This window comes from Heliangelus exortis, chromosome 1 (assembly GCF_036169615.1).
Source record: "Heliangelus exortis chromosome 1, bHelExo1.hap1, whole genome shotgun sequence".
NCBI classification, from domain to species: domain Eukaryota; kingdom Metazoa; phylum Chordata; class Aves; order Apodiformes; family Trochilidae; genus Heliangelus; species Heliangelus exortis.
Window position 1 is genome coordinate 104,474,578 of NC_092422.1, and position 21,985 is coordinate 104,496,562.

Genomic DNA, 21,985 nt, shown 5'->3' on the forward strand with positions numbered 1-21,985 from the left:
TCCTATGAAATTCCCTGTGATTCTTCTTTGCTCATAAAATAGCCTAAAGCATAGTCCTGAAGCTGGTCTGACACCAGAAGTGTAAATAGCCTTTGAAAGCCATCACAGCCCTCAGGAAGCAGTCAAATGCACTTGCTCTGTCTCAGACCATGTCTGTACTGCTGTCATCTGTCATCTTCTAGGAGATGCTGGCAACTCTTGCTCTGTTTATCTGATTACCTGGTGTAGGATTCCCTAACAACATGCCACAATGAGACAGTCCTGTTATTTTCAGTCTGTCTAATATCTGGCACTCATTTACAAAGGAAGTTTTCCATTCCAGTTGTGAATTAAATTGTAATTATATATTATGTATAGAGACAGATCAGAGATGTGATATGGGGGGGTAAGGTTACTATTGAGGAACTAATCTGTTTGCTATCATGAGCCCGTAAGGCCCTTTTTTATCTAACCTGCTCCACTATCCCACTGGTCTAGTCCCCTCCATCTCCCAAGGCCAAAAAGGCAGGCTGACATGCAGAGTATACACCCTACAGCTGTTGCACAGATTCCAGCTGTTCCCTGCAGCTCTTCTGCCAGTATCATACAGAGGACCAGCAAGGACTGGAGAGGGGAAGAGCTTCTCAGGCCCATATGAAAGGCCCACATGGGGTTTGTCCATGTAGCAGGGCTAGTTAGGCCCCAAATCCTGCTCATTCAGCAATTGGAGACTCAGAGCATGGACTGAAAGGTTCCCTCAAAGCCTGACACAATGCCAAATTTTACTCCATTTTGGCTGTATTTGTTACCTGGGCCTCCTCTACCTTATTGCAAAACAAAAAAAACCAAAAATCCCCCAAAACACTCAAAAGCCAAAACAAGCCAACCTCCCCACCACCCCCCAAAAAAAAGCCAAAATCAAAACCCAAAGGTAGAGATCTGCCATGTTCAAGATGATATTACCCAGCTATGTAACAGATTACCGTACTGACATTTAAACTGGGCTGCTCATCACCCCTGGCAACAGCATGATTTCCAACTTCAGGCATCATCTATCAATTCAATAAACCTCCAGGAACCTTTATGAATTGCCCATGAGCAGCTCCTCAAAGAGGACATCTTTTTATTTTGATCCCTTTGATCATCTTAATCTTGTCAGTGCTTCTCCCAGTCTCAAGCTACCAAACACAAAAACCCCTGATGAACTCAACTGCAGTGAAGCACTGACAGGAGAGCCACACTTAGGGCATTCACTTTTCAGGGATGCTGAGGCCCCTTTCACAAGGCAATCCCAAGCTTATTTTAGCTGCCCAGCACCAGCAGAAGCAGCAGCAGATGCTCTCTGCCAACAATTATTACTTTGCAAAGGAAGCCAGCTGCTTTGGGTACTGCCTCTCAACAACACCTGGGGCACACCTTAACTAAGAAGAGGCTTCCTGCAGAGCTGAAACCACAGAGTGGACTAAGGTATATGTACAGGCATATGCATCACTGTTTGCTGTGTCCAGTATCCCAAGCTATGAATCTGTTCACAGCAATAAAGTTTACTCAGCTTTTCCTCCCTACCAAGCATTTCAAGAACCCAATCTACAGACTTCTGTAACTTTTCCACAGGCAGCACACAACTATAATCTAGCAAATTGCTTCCTCGCTACACTCAGATTTAATGTAGAGCAGACATCTTTGAAATTCCAAATGATGGACCTTTACCAAGCTTGGTACTTCATCTCATCAGCTACTACATTGTAAGTAATATTTTCTGCATAGCACCTCTTTTGTAGTGACTTACATTCTAAGATTCGCCTGAATAAAGAATTCTTTACATTTAGGTATATATATTTATATATCTCTATTTACATATATATTTATTTTAATTAAACTTTATATTCATATATATATGTATATATATAAATATCATTACTTTTAAAAAACCTTAACTCATTCCAAACCCAAATTTTGGTTATAAGAACCAGAGTTATTCTCACAGCAATTTGATGGAATTTGACTGGACAGATGACTAAGATTTGTTTACAGATGATTTTCTCCTCACAGGTTTTGCCAGTGGACCCCTTTCCAATTAAAGGAAAGAGGAATAGGTTCCATGGCCCACCTAGGGGTTGTATGCTGAGATTGTCAGCAGTGGGGTTAGTTGGTACAGCCAGCACAGGGGGGTTTATCAGCAAGAACACTCTTCCCCCATCTCTCCTCAGAATGTGAAACAAAGAACCTTGTTTTAAATTGGGCTGTGTGAACATGCTCTCCTGCATTTATATTATTCTATATGATTTCAATGCTGGTTCTCAATTCCACAGCCTCCCTTAAAGGACATGGTGTTGTAACTGCTAGTTATCATTCTGACTGGTGAAAGCAAATGATTTATAGGTAAAATAATTTTGCAAAATACCTGGCTCAAGTGCAATTCCTTCCATTGTGATGATACACAACAAATCTGCCAGTTCACCCTGGTAAACCGCTGGGTTGTCAGAATGCACCGAGACATTAAACACAGGACCTAGAAAAGAGTAACAGCAATTATTCATGACAGGCTTTTCTTCAGTGTCCAAAAATCTTTCTTGCATGTTTTTGAAGGACTCTTTGCAGAGAGAGAGCTCTGAAGCAGGAATAAGCAGTTATGCAAGTTTTAGCAAAATAGTAATCCATTTTTAGCCATTAATTCCTCCGCTAAGGCAAAGTACCCAAACTGCCAGACTTATCACCCAACACAGAGGCTGCTGCCCAAGTCTATCTTCCACTGTCCTGCACAAAAGGAGCCTGCCTTCCACTGGTGACTCCTCTATAAGATCAAGAACATTCAGGTTTTCAGGCTAAACTAACATGAATCTTTTTGGCTGAGGCTGTCAGTAGGAATTCAAGCAGTGTTTTAACAATACAGAAGGTTCTGCTCCAAACTGAAACACAAGACAATACAAGAAGTGCATCTGATAACACTTTTCTGTGGGTTTCCTTCAGGTTCTGCCACAGATAAGCATCTTCTGTAAAAGATCTCTCAAAGCCCAAGGGTACAGTAACTCCTTCAGCTGCAAAGTGGTGATTGCATTGATGAAAAATGTTAGGCTGTTATGAAATGCTCAGACACCATGACAACATGTGGGGTTTAACTTCTGAGGCATGTAAGTTAAAAAACAAAAGTTTTGACAAATACTACATCTCTGGTGCAAAAGTCACAAAACCACAACTCCTCAGATATGCCAATATTGCTAGCACTCTCTACTTCACAAGGCAGAAACTGAAGAATTGGTCAAAATACCCATAGTGATTTCTCTATTAAACAACCAAATGATATGAGGAGGAGGAAAGCTCATGCTAACAATGGCCTCCATGATGGCTTTGGTGGAAAGGGTCAGGAAACCCAAGAAGGAACTTGTGACCCAGATTAAGTAAAAACCCTTTTTACCCTCCCTAGACTCCATTAGCTGACATAGTTGCCTGTCTTGTCTACTTCTAGGATATCAGCAACAAGCACAATAAGCTAGTTTGGAAGGAAAAAAAAAAGCCATTGGAAGATTTGCCTTCCTCCACTCTTACATGCAACTGTTGTAGCACAGAATTAGTAAATTTAAAATCCATTGAGGGTCAGCAGCAAACAATGCTTTTGATGGGGACATCTAATGAAATCATCCAAGACAACCCACTTACCCCTTGCCACCCCACCAGATTTGTGTGGAAAGCTACGCTGATAACTCACCACATCATATCTACTTATCACATTACTTCCAAACTGAGGTTCTGGAGAGAAACTTTGATGTGTCATGAAACTAGAACTATCATTTTTTCTTGAAACTATTCTAGACTACAAGGGCCTGTGCTTGTTTTGGTCAGAAGAGATTACACCAAAAACTAAGAAATTAATTCCAATTCCAATGCAGTAATTACTTCTGTGGCTTCCAAAACTTCCTCCACAATTCTTACTGGGCCCAATGAGCTGCTCTTTGTTATACCAATAATTTTTTACAACCATTTTTTACAACCCTCTTCTCATGCCCAGAAGCAGTTGTATTTTGTACATAAGGGCAGTATGTAGACATATAATTCCAGAGCTCTGTACACATGATGACATCAAGTCCTCTATTGAAAATTAAGACAGCAAGTTATCCCACCAGCCAAGGATAAAAGGATGGTAGAGATATGGTAGATGTTACGTGTGGACTACTAACCAAAACTCCTACATGTTTATGCTAAAACATATTTAAGGAAATAAGAGACCCAGAATGAAGTTCAGGTGTTCAGGTAGTGACTTCACAAGCAGGCTGCAGCTCCAACTTAAACTCAAAATGATGGAATCTTTCTGGGGGAATGAAGAGAGATTAATCTGATCGCTTCCTCAGCCTCTATCCAAACTCTTTCTATATGAACTCTATTTCCTGACATTCTCACACACAAACACACACACCCCAACTGTATTTCCCTTGCAGCCTATTTGATTAGTTATCTTCAGATAAACCAAGATATTTTCCATAATTTTCTTTGGAGTTGTACAGACAGGAGTTCCAGGTCCTAGGGGACTAAAAGCAGCGTGGATCAGGGCACTCCAGCCAATTATAACCAGAAAAGTCTCCAGCCGTGTGTGAACCATCACAGCAACAGAAACAAAGAGACTGTCAAATCTGCCAGAAACATCCCTGTATTCCCACCACATACCCTCTGTTGCACTGATCAAAGGTAAAACTGGCAAAATCATAGAACAGAATTGTTTTGGTTGGTAAAGACCTGTAAGATCATCAAGTCCAACCGTTAACCCAGCACTGCCAAGTCCACAGCTAAACCATGCCCCTACACATCATATCTACATGTCTTTTAAATACCCTTAGGTATGGTGACTCAACCACTTCCCTGGGCAGCCTGTTCCAGTGCCTGACAACCTCCTAATACCCAATCTACACCTCCCTTGGCACAATTTGGGGCCATTCTCTCTAGTCCTATCACTTGGGAGGGAGAGACCAACACTCAAAACAGCACCATAATAATCCTGGTATTGTCTATAGCTCAATACCTATCCTAAGTCTTACCAGTGAAGGAAGTGACATCATGTAAGAAATATAGCCAACAGGCTCTGTCCTCAGTAGATGCTGGAAGGGACTGAGCAAGGGAGATGAACTGCATGATCCCAACTTTGTCATGCTAAAGATGGGCTGCTTTGCCCCTGTTCTGGCAGCGTAAACAAGGAAAGGCAGAGAGCACATATACAGACAGGACTTTTCATTTCTTATTTCTATCTTCAAAGTCCAGTCATCTACGGCATTCAACACAATGGCTTCAAACCTTGGCATGCTAACAAACTACTAATGCAGAGTGGAGTCTGAATACTCCTGGTAAGTGAACATCACAAGGGTAGAAGCAAAGCCTGTTTGGTCTCAGTCAGGAAAGGCCATGTCTCACGTTATGCAGCACTCCCTATACGCTCTTCAGTTGTGGATCACCAAGTGCTTCTCTCCCCTGCCTCCCATATGAAGTGTCAAAGCTTCCTGGGCATTAAGAAGGATGCTAGGCAGCTGCTACTCTGTCATTTCACAGTCACACACCTCCCCCTCCCCAGCACTGGTAAGCCACAGTTATATCCCTATTAGGGTGCATGTCCTGAAAATTACTCTCTGTGCCTTCAGGGAGAAATTACTGTCCCGTGTTAGAAGAACTAGATTTCCACAGAAGAGTTAAGAGATGTGTCAGAGGGTATGTTCTTCCCACTCCAGCTGAAGAGAAAACTTTAGTTTTTTAAACATAAGCAAGCTTCATTACAGAGAAAACATCTTAGTTCAGTCTTGAAAACTGTGGTTGCAACTTCCTAGGAGAAGCATCTTTCTTTTTGAAACTATCTCAGGCCTGGTGCCCACATGCCCCATGCTCTGGGCATTGGGCTATTGTCAGACATGAAAGAACAGAATACAGCTTAACAGATATTCCAACCACCACCACCCCTCACCCAAAACCATGAAAAGGCAGGAGGCTGTTTTCAACTGAGTCCCATTAGCCCTAAACTGGATCATTTAATTCCCTACCTTCCACCATACAGTACATTTCAGTCAGAATTGAGTCAGTCCCTACACAGGCTGGGCAAGATTCACAGAAGCTCTAATCCCTCATTAAAAGTCATTTGCATGCTGCTTTTCTCTATAGAAAGATTCTAGTCTTGGTTTTGTGTGGTTTTATGCTAAAAAACCCAACTGACCAGTGCTTTTAACCAGATTATAACTAGCCTGATTTGTGTCACCAGCTTAAGCAATTTACTCTGACTTCAGCTGAACCTGACTGGCAACAGAATGAGAGAAGCAGGAATAAGATGCCTGCCAACCTCAAACAAAACAAGCACCAAACCAATGTTTGTTACCAGGTTACAAGCAAAACCTATCACCTTATCTAGCTGGACATCTGCTTCACTGCAGGCTCAAGAAAAGCACCTAGGCAAAAAAAAATGCACCAAAGCAAGCACAGAATGCTTCCAGACACGTTTTCAAGGCTCCTGAGGACCACCCAAGAGGTCAAAAATGTGCCACAAAAATCCTATGCAAGTTGTGGATGCTCATGGGTATTTTCTCCCCATTACTATCACACCACAGTATTCAAGAAGCCCTCAATATAGACTCCACCAAGTAGGGCTTGGAATAAAAAACCCAACTGCTTTTCTTAAGTTTTTACCATCCAAGGCAACAACAACAAAAAGTGAAACACAAACACACAACCCTAAATGCCAAGCTTACAGATGCAGGCATGTAGTGACAGGCAACTCCCAGCAGACCCTGATGATACCAACTATCAGGATCTCACCATCTCCACGCTCAAGCATTTCCAGTGTCACAGGAAGGGTTGAGGAGGTGACACGAACTCTCCTTCGATGAGATCTGAGTTCATGCTACATTAACACTGAGAAAAACAGAACTCTTCAGATAACGTATGATGTCACTTTGCTCACCTTGCTACCGGTTATTTAACAGTCTGAAATACTGTTATTAGCACCTACTGGTCACACGGGAGAATAAACAAACCAGAATTTAGATTCAATTGCAGGGTTGACAGATCAAGCATGAGCTGTAAAACTCATCACGAACAATGCACAGTTAAGTACAGGAAAGCTGTTGAGAAGTAGTTTGAAAGCTGAGAAATAATTACATTTTAATAACTTTAGGTTTGAAGATAAGCATCGTGCCGTCAGCTAATTTGGAAATTACTAAGGAGCACACATTTACAGAGCAAACCAACATGTCCAAGTCTAAGAACTAAGCATCCTTTTCCCCTAAATTGCCATCTGCTGAGACCCTTGATTTAAACAAAGCTCAAATCTCTGTTCCTCACTGTAGGAAATCCAAAAGTAAGCTTAGATACAACCCCTAAAATAAGCTTTCTTCTTTATTAAAGTAGTAAAAGTTTTATAGTATAAACACCTGCATTCAAGATAAGAATAGAAAGAATTTCCAGAGCATTTCTTGACTTCTGAATGCTTGGAATACACTTCACTAATTTTAAACAGAAAGAGAAGAAATTGAGGTCAGAAGTTTAATAGTACAAATCTAGAAATTATTAAAGAGAAACCAGGTTCTGGCATCAGGATGCATTTGGTGCAATTTCTTCTGAATGTCCCCTTCTATGGCAGATCTCATAGCTCAAACCATTGATTTCACACAAATCAGGAAGGAAACTCCAGGATCCAAATGCTACAGTATTAGAGTTTTCAGCCTAAAAGTGTAATTCCAAATTCTTCCACATGAGTAAATGAAAATAAAGTGTTGATAAGCTGCCCAACTTTACTTTATTACTCTGTGCTCAATCAGATTCACGCTGAACAGGCTGCAGGGTAGAAAGGGCGAGTTCAAGTTTGAGATAATTAACTCAGTTTAAGGATTAACACATTAGAGAAAAATAAAAAAATCCTGAGCTCCAAATGTCACTCCATTCTCCCTGCATTCCTTCCCTGATCAGTAATCCCAACACCTTAAAACTGCAAGACAAGGAAGGAGAAAAGAAGGGAGAATAATCAAAAGCCAGTTAAAATCTAGATTTACAAAAGAAATTTGAATTACTTAGGCTCTACACAACATTTTGACCTTTTCTGAATCATTTTATCCAGAACATCTCTGCAAAACTAAGGTATGGTCTCTCCACAGACACAAGTTACCTTTATTTTGCATACAAGTAAAGCAGATGAGGGAAAGGTCAAGTAACATGACTGACAACAGAGATCCAGAGCAGGTCATTCCACTCAAGAAGCCTGTACCACTGCCCAGCCGGCCTGCAGTCCCTGCCTGCAGCTTCCCTACATCCAACCAACCACAACAAGGGAAAACTGATGTGACTCAAGTTCTCTGTCTTCCAAATTATTATTTTTATCTACCCTGGCAACAGATCATCCACTCTTGAACTGGAAATCCCATGCCTTGCCTATCTCCAGATAATAAGCTCCTTCACCCACACTATTTCAGTCCCCTGCCCTTTCCCTGCTTTTTCATAGAGTTGTTCCCTAACCAGTTTTACCCCAAGCCTCATAATAACTGTTTCTGGAAGAAGCCTCAGTAGTTTAGTCTGTGGTTTCTACTTCCAGCTACACATTAATGCACAGAGGCACAAAGATACACAATGACAAAGCACGTTCCTGCCCATTGGCAGTGGCTGGAAAACCAGCTTTCCCTGCCAAAGTTTCTGCTTTATTGCTCTTCATTCATTTCCATGATTAAGGTTTCTTCCCTTTTAGAATCTCTCTTTTCTCCTTTCTTGAAACTGAGTATCTCTTGGGGTCATTGCAGGGCATCATTTCATTTTAATTGCAAGTTAAACATCAATACTTGGCTCATATTTCAGCAGCTCAGTTTATCTCAGCTTCTTCCAAAGCGAACGATAATACATTGCTGTGCAATGAGCTCACATGCAGATGGAATCCAGAGTTGAAGATTTCATTGAGATACTTCCCTTAAAGTTCTCCTTTATTTTTGCCTCTCCAGAACTTTCTGCCTTCCTCTGAATGGTTCTTGCTCATAACATACTTCTAAATACAAGATTAAAAGCTTCCTGATTCCCTCAAGGGAAAGGAAAATAAGTCACATCTCTGGAAATCCCTGGGAGTGTATAGTGGGCAAAGACACTCTAAACACTAATGTGGGTTGCCAGGTTTAGAATAAAAGTGATATAAAATTAAAGGATGGATGCCAGGATAAACCAGGTGGATTTCACAGAGACCAGGTGCCTCACCACTAAAAAAAAAATAAACAAACCAACCAAACAAAACAGCTGTAGGCCAACTGGAGCTATTTGAACCAGATATCATTACACAGACCCACATGATAAACACTCTGATCTCAAGCAAGTTCCCAGCGATTTGACTCTCACCTTTGCTAAGGCTATGGGCAAAGGGAAGCATAAAAAAGAGACAGCCTCTCTCCTCTGTGGTTCAGCCCTTGCAGTTCACAGGCACTGTCACTGGAGTGACACCTGCAGATTACCAGAACTCAAGTGAGAGACTTCAGGCTGGGTGTGTTGGATCACAAGTCTTACAAGAAACTGTACTGATACACTGGCTTGATACACAGCAAGGTAGAGAGGACAGGTGTCTGTCAGGCTGAAAGAAAGGCAAGGTATCACATGCTTAGGAGGAGAGAGGATGCATTTGAGTTTCAACAGAGATAATGCAATGAAATTGAAAGAAAATGTCAAGACAGGCACTGGCAGCTGCTCTTGTACCTTGCATTGCTGGGCAACCCTTGAAAGAGAGATGGCAGAGCTTCTGTTTTAAACAGGGAAAAGTGGTCTTCATATGGGACAGTTTCCCACTGCCACCCAAATTGGCTTAGTTTGCTTACAGATACTGCACATACAGCAGGCACTCATTTTATGCAGTTAGTCTAGTGATCCATGTGAATAAGGCCAGACCAGAGGATTCACAAGATCCTCTCTGGCCTTAAAATATAACCAGCAGAGAACAATCTGCCATTGATTGGATATTTGAAAATTAATGACACAGGAAGTCTCTTCCTCACCACCACTACTCCCCAACTTCCAGTTTAGATAATTCAGTGGACAAAATCTACATTTCATTTTTTACTTCAGAAAGTTTCAAATGAATGCCTTCACGTTAACATTTCAGATTGTTAACCAAATGGAATAAATACGTCCCTCTGCAACAGCAAGTGGAGAAAGTAAAGAGGAAGGCTCTGCTTGCAGCCAGCAAGTTTTGCCTTGAATGGAAAGAATCTGAGCAAGACATTTTCCACAGGCGTTCATGGAAAAAAATTTCAGAGTACTGCCACATTTCAAACCTATTGTGGGAGGAAACACTGAAGTTTCATGTGCACAGTCCCCAGCTCATATATAAAAAGCTTACAGGCCTCCTGCTGTTAGGGTAGATCACACTGTACAATGCATATGCACACTAAAAACCCCGCCCTGAAACATCACTCAACTCCGAGACATCTGGGAGGCAGTGAAACTGTAAGAAAGGATTTCCAGTCCTAGCAAGCCCCCATCCCCTATCAAAAAGGAATCAATGAAAACAATTGAGACAAAAATCTTTCTGTGACTAAAAGCTTCATGTAAAATCCTTTAAGAGCTTCCTTCTGCTGAAAATACTGCTTCTGTATCTATCGCCTCCCTATAGCATCCCTTGTGGTAAAACCTGAAAAATGATGTAATGGAATCCCTTCTATTTTTCAAAACTGTACTGACTTATTATATGCCCCCTACCTCCAACAGTCACAGTCAAAATGCCTGTTACACTTTGAGAACCCCAAAAGCCAGGAGTACTATTAGTGAGTCAATTGCACAATTAGAGAGAGCACTCAAACTACTCCTCACCCATTCAGGTCAGGATTTAGCAAAACAGTGCTCCCCAGTTTTTATTGTTACCTGAAGAGCTTCATACCCTTCTTCTTTTTCTGACCATTTCCTTGTTAGTGTCTTCCCTCCAAATCTGGGAAGCCTCTCATTCTCTCTAGAAGCAACCACTGATCTCAGTAGGTCTGCCTTTCACCACTCCCACTACAGAAAATCTGGCACCAGCTTCTTTTTTTTGAAAAAAAAATTTGACAGCTGCCTGTACCTCAGGATGGAAGACAAGGGTGTGATACCTGAGCTGTGCTTTAATACCTGCTCCACAACTTTGCCATTTACCACCAACTCCACAACTCTGTCAGTTTGCAGCAAAGACATTATACCTCAAACAAAACCAAAGTAACACACAAAACATCTTCTGTCTTGTATACCCCATTCCAAAAACTATTCCAAATAATAACTCCAGTTAGTCCTTTCTAAATGTTCTCATCACATCCTCATCGTTCCCAAAGGTGATTGTCCAGCAAGGATATCCGAGTAAAAACAGAAGGACAAAAAGTTCATTCACCAATTTAAAAAAGTATTTCAAGCCAGATTTTGCTATGTGCCAAAATTTCGGGAAATAGCTGTCCAGTAAATTATGCCTGGGATCTCGTTTCTCTCCTCATTCTTTTGCAAAGAGCGAAAGGCTCACAGGGCTTCAGGATTATTCCTTCCCCTGCTCCAGCCTTGCTACTGGAAATTCACACATCCCCAGAGCAGGGCTACAGGCTGCCTCCCTTTTTTTCTCTATAGGCCAGAAATTGTGTATGGGAGTAGAGTAACAGCAAAATGAAGACCGCAAGATGCACATTTTCCTCCCTTGCATAGTTCACAGGTTTCCCTCTGAACCATGGATACCAATAGCATGCTGTCAATTTTTTTTGGATGGGAGTTCAAAGTGACATAAGACAAACAACGTTGGAAGAGTCACCAACCACCACTGCTGTGCAGGAAAGACTCCGCATAAGAGCTAGAAGGGAGCAGGTTGGGGCAGATTTCATACTTGCTGGTTTCTTGCATCGCCCTTTTGCCAACACTGCTCACCCACTGTGTCTGACCCAGATATCAAGAGTAACAAAACTATAACTATATCCCATTAAGCTATCTTGAGAAAAAAAGAAATCTACAGCAGTATTCAGCTGTGACAATGCTGCTCTAAGAGGGATTTGGAACACAGGGAACTAACAGATTATTTTCAGAACAGTCACTTAGCAGAAAACTAAACAAAAAGTCAACCAGAAATTACTTAGAAGAGTCAATGTCCTCTCTCTGGCCAGGTTAGGTCAGGCTGTATCTTCATTGGGGTTTGTTTCAAGATGCTACATTTGAAAGCTGATTACAAAGTGATGCTCTCACTCCAAGGCTGTCCCCCTCTGCACAGCCTTTGTCCTTTTCCCAGTGTGCCTAGGATAATGGAGTGCAGCTGTTAGAAATCATCTCATAGAGAATGATTACCTTAGCTATAGATGCAACCGGAAGTTGGGATGCTCTTTCCTAGTCTCAGACACATCTTCTAAAATCCCCTACAGCCCCACTATTATAAATAGAATAACTCACATGAAGAACCAGGGATGCGAGATGAGACCTCCCAAGCTCTGCTTGTGAATAGGAATGGAGGAATGCAGGAGGTTTGAGACAAAAGCAGCTAACTACAAAGCTCAAACAAAAGACACACTTTTGGGCTACTCCAATGGCTCCTCAAAACCACTAAAGTCATCAGCTTGGTTTTATCAAATCACGAGATCAAGCCCTCATTCCTAAGTACACTACCAGTATGAAAACAGCTCTACAGTACCTTCCCATCCACACAGCACGATAGGACTTGACATGCACCCCTGACAATCCAAACGAATCCTGTGCCCCTCTCCCACTCCCTAACAAAATACCAGGACAAGAACGCTTCGTTAGAAAAATCTAAACAGGCAGGCTGAGTTACACTTGAATGTGAGGGTTTCAGCAAGGATGAGAGGAACAGGACAAGCTTCTGATACTGAAACTCATCCCATTTTGTGGAGCTCTGTAGTCTATCCACAAGGGGCCTCTAAGGTCTTCCAGTGGCAGGATACAACGGCTGAGTTGGTTGAAATGTTACCATTACCTTGATCTGACCACTTTCTGTGATAACAACTGTGGGAAGGAGTGCTCAGGCAATTTAATGTTATGCTAATCTAATCTGTTTTGGAACAGAAGTCTAGTTTATATTAATGTTCTTCCAGAGCAGCCGCTACATCTAACAGCAATCTAGTGATAAAGCTGAGAAACTTGGTAGTGGTTATTCCACACTGAAAACCAGCTCTGAGCCTGCAGGACCATAAAAACTGCATTAGTCAAGAAAAACCCAGGGGTTATGAATTAATGAATTAACAGCCACTTGTTGAACATCTTAGTAAAGAATCAATAGCACAAAGGACACAAATACCACCAAAAGAGACAAAGCTCCCAGGCTTTATAACATTTGGAGACCCCTTTCACGTTTGAAAGGGTAGGTATTTCTCAAAGACAGGGAAATCCCTGAGAGACCGTCAAAGAGCTCCCCCTTTCTGGCTCAGATACACAGATGCCAGATTCCATACCAACCTGATGTCTGGAAGTCTATCTGGATAGGGTTGGATAACCCATTCACTGCTTCACGCCACATGCCACCACCACCTGGAGACCAGGCAGTCACCACACAGCGATACAGCCCAGCATCAGAAATCTGTGTCTGATACATTCTGTAGCGGAACTCATTCTCCTGGACCTTCTCCAGAACCACGCCATCCACTCGAGTCTGGTCTGTCCAGTCTTCAAGCCGCACTACTGAATCCTGATTCAAGGAGATTATACGAGTGGTTCCATTGGGATTTGACTGATCTGTTAGTGGCTTCTCAGCTGTAATAAGGACAGAATAGCGTGGCGTCTTGATGTTTTTCGAAGACACTTTGCATGTCATCTCAAAGGTATGGCCTGCTACAAAGAATGGCTTCAATTTCACAGCCTCCACTGTAAGCGTGTAATCTGAAGAGGGAAGGAAATAAGCAGCAAGAGAGAGGTTAATAAATAGATGTAAATATTCTTGCAGTACCTTTGAATCTAGAAGATTACAAATAAGCAAATTACTTTTTCTGGGGAGACCAATTCCAGGATATATCTAAATGCATATGGACATCCCAGAACGCTGCTCAACAGTGCACACACACCAGTACACAACAGTTTGGGGTCAAAATGCAAGGAGTCAGACGAACATCAGATACTGAACAGATAATGCAAGACACAGTTCATAATGTGACAGGAACTCCAGGAGTTTTTTATTCTGGAATAGAAGTATCAGTCCAACAAGATTCAAGAGTCCCAGTTTTACATTGGATCTAGAAGAGCACGCTCAGCGACAAGGTGCAAGGAAACTGCTGAAGTTCTCATTACAAGTGACAAAAGCTGTCACTACCAGAATTGGCAGTACTTATTTTAGCTGTTTTTATTTCCCCTGAAAATTCACCATAACAGCAGTCCAGACACAGTCAGCTGTACTCCCAAGATCAATTGAAACTGCATAACAAAAAAGTTGGCAGTAATACAGGAAACATCCATCTGTAGCACACCCATACACACACCTCTGTGTTGAAAGTACTTTGTATACCTCTGCTTCCAAATGGGATTTTTTTTCCTTCTTCTCATGCATTCACCTGAGTACAAACCAATCAGAAGCCTTGATGTTTCCCAACAGTCCATCTGACATCAAGAATGCCAGCAACACTCATTTTCCTTTCTTCAGCATACTCCAATTCTGCTGGCTCCTCAACCACACCAATCCCTTAATTACAGGGTTTGGGAAAATTATACATCTAGGAGCACAGCCCCAAGATACAAAAAATACAAGCTCACAGTAAGAAATTGAAAAAAAATTGAGTGACTGAAATCAGAACGAGGAAAAAAAAGGAAAAGGAGTTGCTAGTTTCCTGGCACTGTGATGAAGAGATGTCCCACATGCTCAAGTTCTTCCTAAGGAAAGAGGCAAAACACACAGCTCACAGCTACTTCCCAAAGTAGCAGTATGACATTAATTCAGACAATCCTACTACCTGGTTTTATGCTGCATATTTTCCCTTCTGCCCCTTATAAGACAAGTGTAAACACAAAGAAAACAGGACAAAATAAACAAACTCCAAACCAGCTACACAGATCACCTTCATGCAAGGTGAAACTTCTCAAGAAAAGGGAAATGAGCAATGGCAAGATTGTTACACATTCCCAAAAACTGAACCAAATGCAGTAATATTTATGCCCTCTCCACAAGAGCAACAAGATACTTGTCAAGATTACATTTTGCAGTGTTTTGCCTTCAAGCAGCAGTTTTCACAACAAGTAAACACAGCCTAGAAGATGAGAATCCCGGTATGACAACTTTAACTCAGTAGTCTATAAAGCAGATCACAGTACAAATCTATATAAAGAAACAGCAGGAGCAGGGAAGGCTGAGCTGCTTCTAGTGGTCTAGCTGAGCACAGAATTACTTGATACTCCACACCAACACCCCCAACCCCCACATCCACCCACTAAGGAATGGGAATAACAGAGTTGCACATTTAGGCTTTCAGGTTACAATCACAGCTGAAGATACACACAGAGTCATTCTTCGCTCCCGTGTGCAACAGCTCATCATGCATCTCACTCTGGATTTCAAATCCATTTTTTCCTCATTCTGTGTCCATACGATTCTGGGCATAAGAATCTTCATAAAGTTGCAGCGTTTAGAAATCCAGCAGAGACCAGTTTGGCACATATTTTAGGACTCTAATAGACAATTATATTTTTGCCCCAAAAGCAGAAGAACAGTTTGCTGTACTTCTCTACCACATTTCACTGTTGCATTTGATCTCTCATACATATGCTTAAAATACACACTCACATGATCAGAACAGTATGGTAGTAGCCAAGAGACAACTCTCCCTACTAATGCCTTATTTCAGCTATTCCCTGATAACAAGTCAAGCAGCAGCAGTACACATGGTAGTGTCTTAACACCAGTAAGGACAGGGTAATTTTTTTTTCTTAGACATCCTTCATGGACTTTCCATTTGAGGACAAGAAAAGAATATGCTGCCTTTAAACAATTAATTTTTCTAAAGAAAATGAGGAAGAAGTGGTGACAGCATGGGATAACAGCATGAATGTCATTCTGTAGAATTTGTGGAGAGAACATGAGACTTAGAGATGTAGCTGCAGAACAGTGGTAGAATTCAAAAAGGTTAGAAATTAGAATGCTGAACAGAGAACGGGAAGATATATTCTTATGAAGGTCCTTTCAAAGGCTTTTTCTACTTTTTAAACACACAAAATTCCTTAGAGTGGATCAATTCAACTGGCAGAGGCATCTCCTCTTCCGTGAGACCATAAGGAACACAGACCACAACAGAGGAGGGGACACAAAAAGGAGCACATACAGTTGGTGAATGTTTCTTGTTGAAAGAAAGTCCAAAAAGATCAAAGGAACATTTCTGAATCTGCAATAATGTTGAAGACCTGTGTATGTAGTAAAGTAAAGCAAAGAAAAAAGCCCCATATCCTATCAGAAAAAGCCTGTATGTCCATTTTTAGCAATATAGTTCTGTGTCAAATTGTTCTTCAGCAGCAGTAGATAAAATGTAATTAGCACTCTATCACCCCCACCTAGAAATGCATGTAGTTGTCTCTGTGTGTAACAGTGATCAATATGGGAAAAAGAAGAAACCAAAGATTTGGTACTTCTATTAGAAATAAAAGTAATCTGCAACAAATGTTAGGCAGGAGAAGGAAAGTTTTTCATGTTTCCTATGTTAACAGAAACTACTCATCTGATCTTACAGAATCAGATGGGCCAGACAGGTTGAAGAACACTGTCTTGTAAGAACTGCATCCTAAGATCTCATTACTAATCTTCTAAGAACTGCCAAGAAGGCAATGCCTGTATCTTGACCACTACCCTGCATACTTGCCCCTTCACACACACACACACACACACACACACACACACACACACACACACACACACACCTGCAATCCCATGCAGACTCTCACCTCCTTGTACAGCTCCATGAATGAAAAGCACAATAAAACACACCACAGTCTGTCATATACAGGAGCCTGCAGTCAGCAGAGTTTATGTTGGAAAGTAGTAGGGCAAGAGATCCTAAGTAAACAACACCCAAAGCTTATAACCAGTTTGGGCATCACTCCAAGACAAAGGGCTAGCAGCAGAAGAAATCCTATCCAAGTGATTCAGATAAATTTGAGTAATAAACCGTACTTTGGAGCCTGGCAATGCCTATGCCTTCCATCATTGGCCACTCCAAGTACTTAAGCTACACTATAATTATCTTCCTCTCTACCACAAAATGCATGTTCATATTCAAGAGTACTTTCTGGGTAGTGTAAAAAAAAAAAAATTTTTCACCTAATCTAAGACAGTCAAATTTCTAAAGAAGCCTAACAGCTACAAGGGCAAGGAGACTTCAGCAAACGGCAGACACCTTCCCTGCATTTCAACTCTGGATGGAAAAGCAGAACAATGGCTCCAGCTAATACTAACCTCAGAGTCTCACATCTCATAAGCAGCCTCAAGTAACACCATCTCAATATTCATTAAGTCTTCTTAATCCCTCAGTGCACGAGCTAGATCGCAAGTACAGGGAATGCAACAGACATTAAGGTAAATGACAGCTTTGTCTTCAAAGGAGAAGGAGACTATACAATTCCCTAAGGTACAATTGCAGCCCCATCAGCTCTGATACCAAGAGCTCTGAAAATACAACAGGCACACTAAGGCCAGCACTACAGCCTGATACACATCTATACAGCCCAACAGCTCTCCCTTATTGCTGCACACACACAACTAGATCAACAAAACTGGCCTGCTGCCCTGCCAAGCAGAGAGCCTAAACACTTCACCCTCAAGTAGCCATGGGCATGAATAACTCAGCCCCCCCCCTGACTGGGGCTTGTACACCCAACTTAATGCACCTTCTTGTACCTACACCCAAAATGGCATGTACACCTGGCAGCTTGGTGCCACAGGTATGGGAATATCTTTGCTCAGGAGGAACTGCATGTCTGTACTATGCAGTGTCTATTATACACCAGCAATGATAAAGACAAGAAGGTAGCAGAAATATCATCTTTTCTCTATTCCCAGGACTTTCTGAAAGATGAAGATGCCCTTGCTCCCAGTTACACGTGATTGGAGGGCCTGGACAAGCATTTAGGACAAGTAGTATTGTGTTAAATACAATTATTTTGTAAATTAAAGACAGAAGTATTACCAAAACTGCAAATAATAGTACCTATGGGATTTGGAATTTCAATTAAAAGATAACATTCTGTTTCACAAGTAATTCAACACAGATCCAGTGTTGACAACACCAGCTTAGGAAATAAGCACCAATTCTGCACTACACTGCAAACAGCAACTGTGCTTTAAATGTAGGCAGTACATACATTCAACTTAATAAAAAAAAAAGCTAGCTATCCAATTTTTTTCTGGGCTGAAAATCTTCTACAGAGACAGAAAAAAGATTTCCTCTTTGTCACCGTGGTGGGGCAGAGAGTAGAAGAAGGAGAGGAAGACAAATCAGGCAGACCATGACAAAAGCAACTGTGATCTATAATAGCAATTGGCTACATTTGCAAAGCTGAGTAAGCAGTAAAACACATGAGCATTATTGGTCCCAACAGAATAAAACAGAAAAAAGAGATTAAAAAAAACAAGTTAAAATGGGCAAACATACAACTTATTATAGAACACACACAAAAAGGACTCTTACATCTTTATATAATGCTTACATTTCAAGCAAAGGTTTTCCTTATCCTTAACACCCTTGGACACAATGTAAAATCGTTTCTCCTTTCTCAAAATCTCAGAACAATCTTTTCCAAAGCAGAATTTCTCCAAAGTCCTCCCCTGCCCCAAGCGCTGCTCTGAAGTTAACACAGATGATGCGAGTAATGAAATAGCTGCAAGAAAGCCTCTATGTAGGCACAAGCTATCCAAGGAAGAGGCAAATTTCTGTTCTCTCCTTAGGCAAACACGTGGGAGCCTGGCTGCTCAATTTTATAAGCACTGGGAGCAGATAGGGACTCAAATCACCAGAGATACTTGTCAAAACAACAGTCAAGAGAGCAAAGGCAGCAGCAGATTAACTCCTTCATATGTGCTGGCTAACACACTGGGCTCACAGCCGAGTCTGCAGCTCATATGAATAGGGTATGGCAGGGGACAGAGGACACAGAGAAAGGTATCCAGGGCCAGACTGTTGGAAAAGCATAGGGAGAGCGTGAAATGGAGGAAATCAAACCCATATATTGCCCCTCCCTTCTTACATACCTATAACATGGGTTTTTTTCAGGAAAAGATGTTTGTTAGAGCTCACTTTTCACATCATAAATCCCCCAACTCCAAGTTTTGACAACAAAATGTACTTTTCAGCATGGGGACTATAACATTTACTTTTGTGTTGCAAAATGAGCAGAGTTTTTGGAATAAAACCAGAAATAAGGGAATGTTCACACCTGTCACGGTTTGTTTTCCCTCGGAAATGTCAACACAGTCTGAGACTTTTCAACTCCAGCTGGTCTCTAGCTGCTCTGAAAGCAATGATCCATTACGCGTGCATGCACATACACACACTTCGTGTTGTGGCATAACAACTGAACTAATTCTGACCAGCATTCAGCATTAATGGTATTGTTCCTGCTGGAGAAGCCAGTTTCAGCATGGGAAAAAAAAAAATATGACCTTTTTGTGGACTATGCTTGGTTTGGGGACAAAAGGAGTACTAAACAAGCTGCCCAACATTTCTCTCTCCATTGAAGCAGAACAACAGCAGAAACTCCAGTTTGCTCTTTAGATTATTTCCTAACAACTTTAAACTGATTTTAAACTACTTGTATCTGAAATATAGTTCTCCATCTGTAGCTGCCTAAGCTAGACTGTTAAGCAAATCTATCAGGGTAAACACAGCTTAGCTAAACACAGATTTTTGCCAAAGACATTACACATCACTGCATTCCTTCTGTCCCTGTCTGACCCTCTTGTATGACTTCACACCTAACCCAAAACAGTATCTCACTCTACAGGACATCCAGGATACATACACCCATTTTACATCAGCATTAAGTGATTCAGGTAACTCTATTCAGCTTGTAAGAAATGCTCCCAGAGTCAGTTTAAATACTGACCAGAGCTGATTCACTTCTGCCTAAAAAATGCCCGGTGCCTTCTAAACATGGGCTTGCAGAAGAAAGAAAATTCTCAAACTGGCAGACAGAGAAGACTTTAAAAGTGAGTGACATTCCTCTTTTCACCCCAAGACAACCCTGTTGCTAGCAGTAAGACATCCCAGAGAGACTAAAATACTACCAAGTCATGAAATGGTGTTATGACTGCTGGATGACACCCTTGCCACAACCATAGCCCCACTGAGCACATGTCAATCAGACTATCTCTGCTTTGGACTTCAAACTGTTGGACTAAGCTGCGAGTGCTGTTAAGCAGTTACCTCCCTCCCAAGTAAGAGGTCTTTACACAAGGTAATGGTGGTTTTTTTGTTGTACATAAACACTGAACCCCATTTCTAAAGCCCATTAGCAAGTCTTCTACCTGACAGACCTGCTTAAGAGAAAACTATCTCAGCTCCAGGTCTTTTAGCAAATAAGCAAAATGCTCCTACCTTGTGTAGCCCAGAAAATGCGGACAGATGCAGAAGTCACTTCTTTGCTCTTTACCCAGCTGTTGTTGCGGTGCCTACTCCATGCAGAGATGACACAGAAATAATCTCCTCTGTCACTTTCTGAAGTCCACTGGATTCGTAAACTGAAGGTGTCAACAGCCTTCTTAAAGAAGATTATTTCTCCATTCTGAGACCGCTCTCTGCTCCTGTCCCCAAGCAGCAGAGTCCAGTCTGCATCCATCGTGGCCAGGAGCTCCTCCATCACCACATCATCACTGCGCAGGCGCTGTCTGTAGTACCAGGAAACCATGAAGCGGATGTTTGCTTCGGTGTCCTGGGCATTTGTGATCCTGCAATTGAGCTCTGTGGGGTCATCAGAAAACTTGGGTGTTTTAGAGGCATTCAGAAACACCTCGTAGTCTGGCTCTGCACGGGAGGAAACCCAGAAGAAAGATGTTAGAAGCTGCAAGCAGAAGGGAAAAAGTGCCAGAGCTTATTCAGAGATACTACTAACTTTAACTTTCGGTCTGTTAAATCACCCAATCTAGAAGCCAAGTACCAAAATATCCATTTTTCTCACAAGATCTGAAGACTGAGAACTTGGACTCCAGCTCACAGACTTGTGCCAAATCTGGCACAAGGAGCCCTAGGCCTGCATTTCCAAACAAGACCTTTTGATTCATATGCATGGTCAGACCGTTTCAGAAAATTTAGACTTTGTCAACTTAGTCCCTGCCTTCCTTAGGTCTGGCCCCCATGAACTGAAGCATGTAGGTTGAGCTTCAACTCAGTCACCTTTTGCACCTGTTCAAATGCCTGGGGCAGCCTGCAGCAACAGCAGACTGGCTATTCTCTAGCTTGGACTGACCAGACACATCCCGTTTCCAGTTTCTCTCTACTTCAAGAGGCCATTTCCCGCCCTGAAAAGCCTTCTTTTCCACACTTAACCATACCATCTTGTCCTACAATATGGTTTAAGAATATTTTACATAAATCAGTCCAAAAGCTAAACACCTCACACACACACACACCAAAAAACAGCCACAGGCAGCATCAACAGCAGGCAGCATAATAAACACTAAAGTTAAGAGTCAAAGATGTGTAGATCAGAAGAGCTTCAGTCTGGACAGAGAAGTACATGCTGTACAGCTGTAAGGCTGGAATACATCAAGCTTGAAAAGAAACCCCTGAAATTCATAGGTTAAAAATGGAGCTGTTGTATTTAAATCTGAAATAGCTGGCTGTCCAAAGCCTAGAAGAGATAAGGCAGCCACACGAGTATTTTCTCTCAGACTACAGAGATAGTAAAAGAAAAAGATTACAAGAACCTCACACCATGAAGGAAATACATATTTATTTACTAATGTTAGAATATTTTTTGTGTCTTGCTGTCTACTATAATTCAGAAAAAAAGACTAGCTTTCCAACTGTTCAGCCAATACTCATCACATGGCTTTTACATTGTAAGTATATTCAGCACTCTGTATTTATTTCTTGCTTTATGTTTTATTTGGCAT

The 21,985-nt window shown here is 41.6% G+C and overlaps 1 protein-coding gene across 2 annotated transcripts in view; it reads right to left on the reverse strand.

Moving 5' to 3' along the window:
- PTGFRN (prostaglandin F2 receptor inhibitor) overlaps positions 1-21,985 on the reverse strand; it is a 68,134-nt gene that overhangs the window by 9,285 nt on the left and 36,864 nt on the right. The window contains exons 5-7 of one of the 2 annotated variants that reach the window (XM_071756406.1): positions 20,469-20,894; positions 13,366-13,785; positions 2,384-2,491 (exon numbers count right to left, since the gene is read on the reverse strand). In XM_071756406.1, the coding sequence (XP_071612507.1) occupies positions 2,384-2,491; positions 13,366-13,785; positions 20,469-20,894 (954 nt within the window). The remainder of the gene's footprint in view (positions 1-2,383; positions 2,492-13,365; positions 13,786-20,468; positions 20,895-21,985) is intronic. The other variant, XM_071756415.1, reaches the window with a different exon arrangement.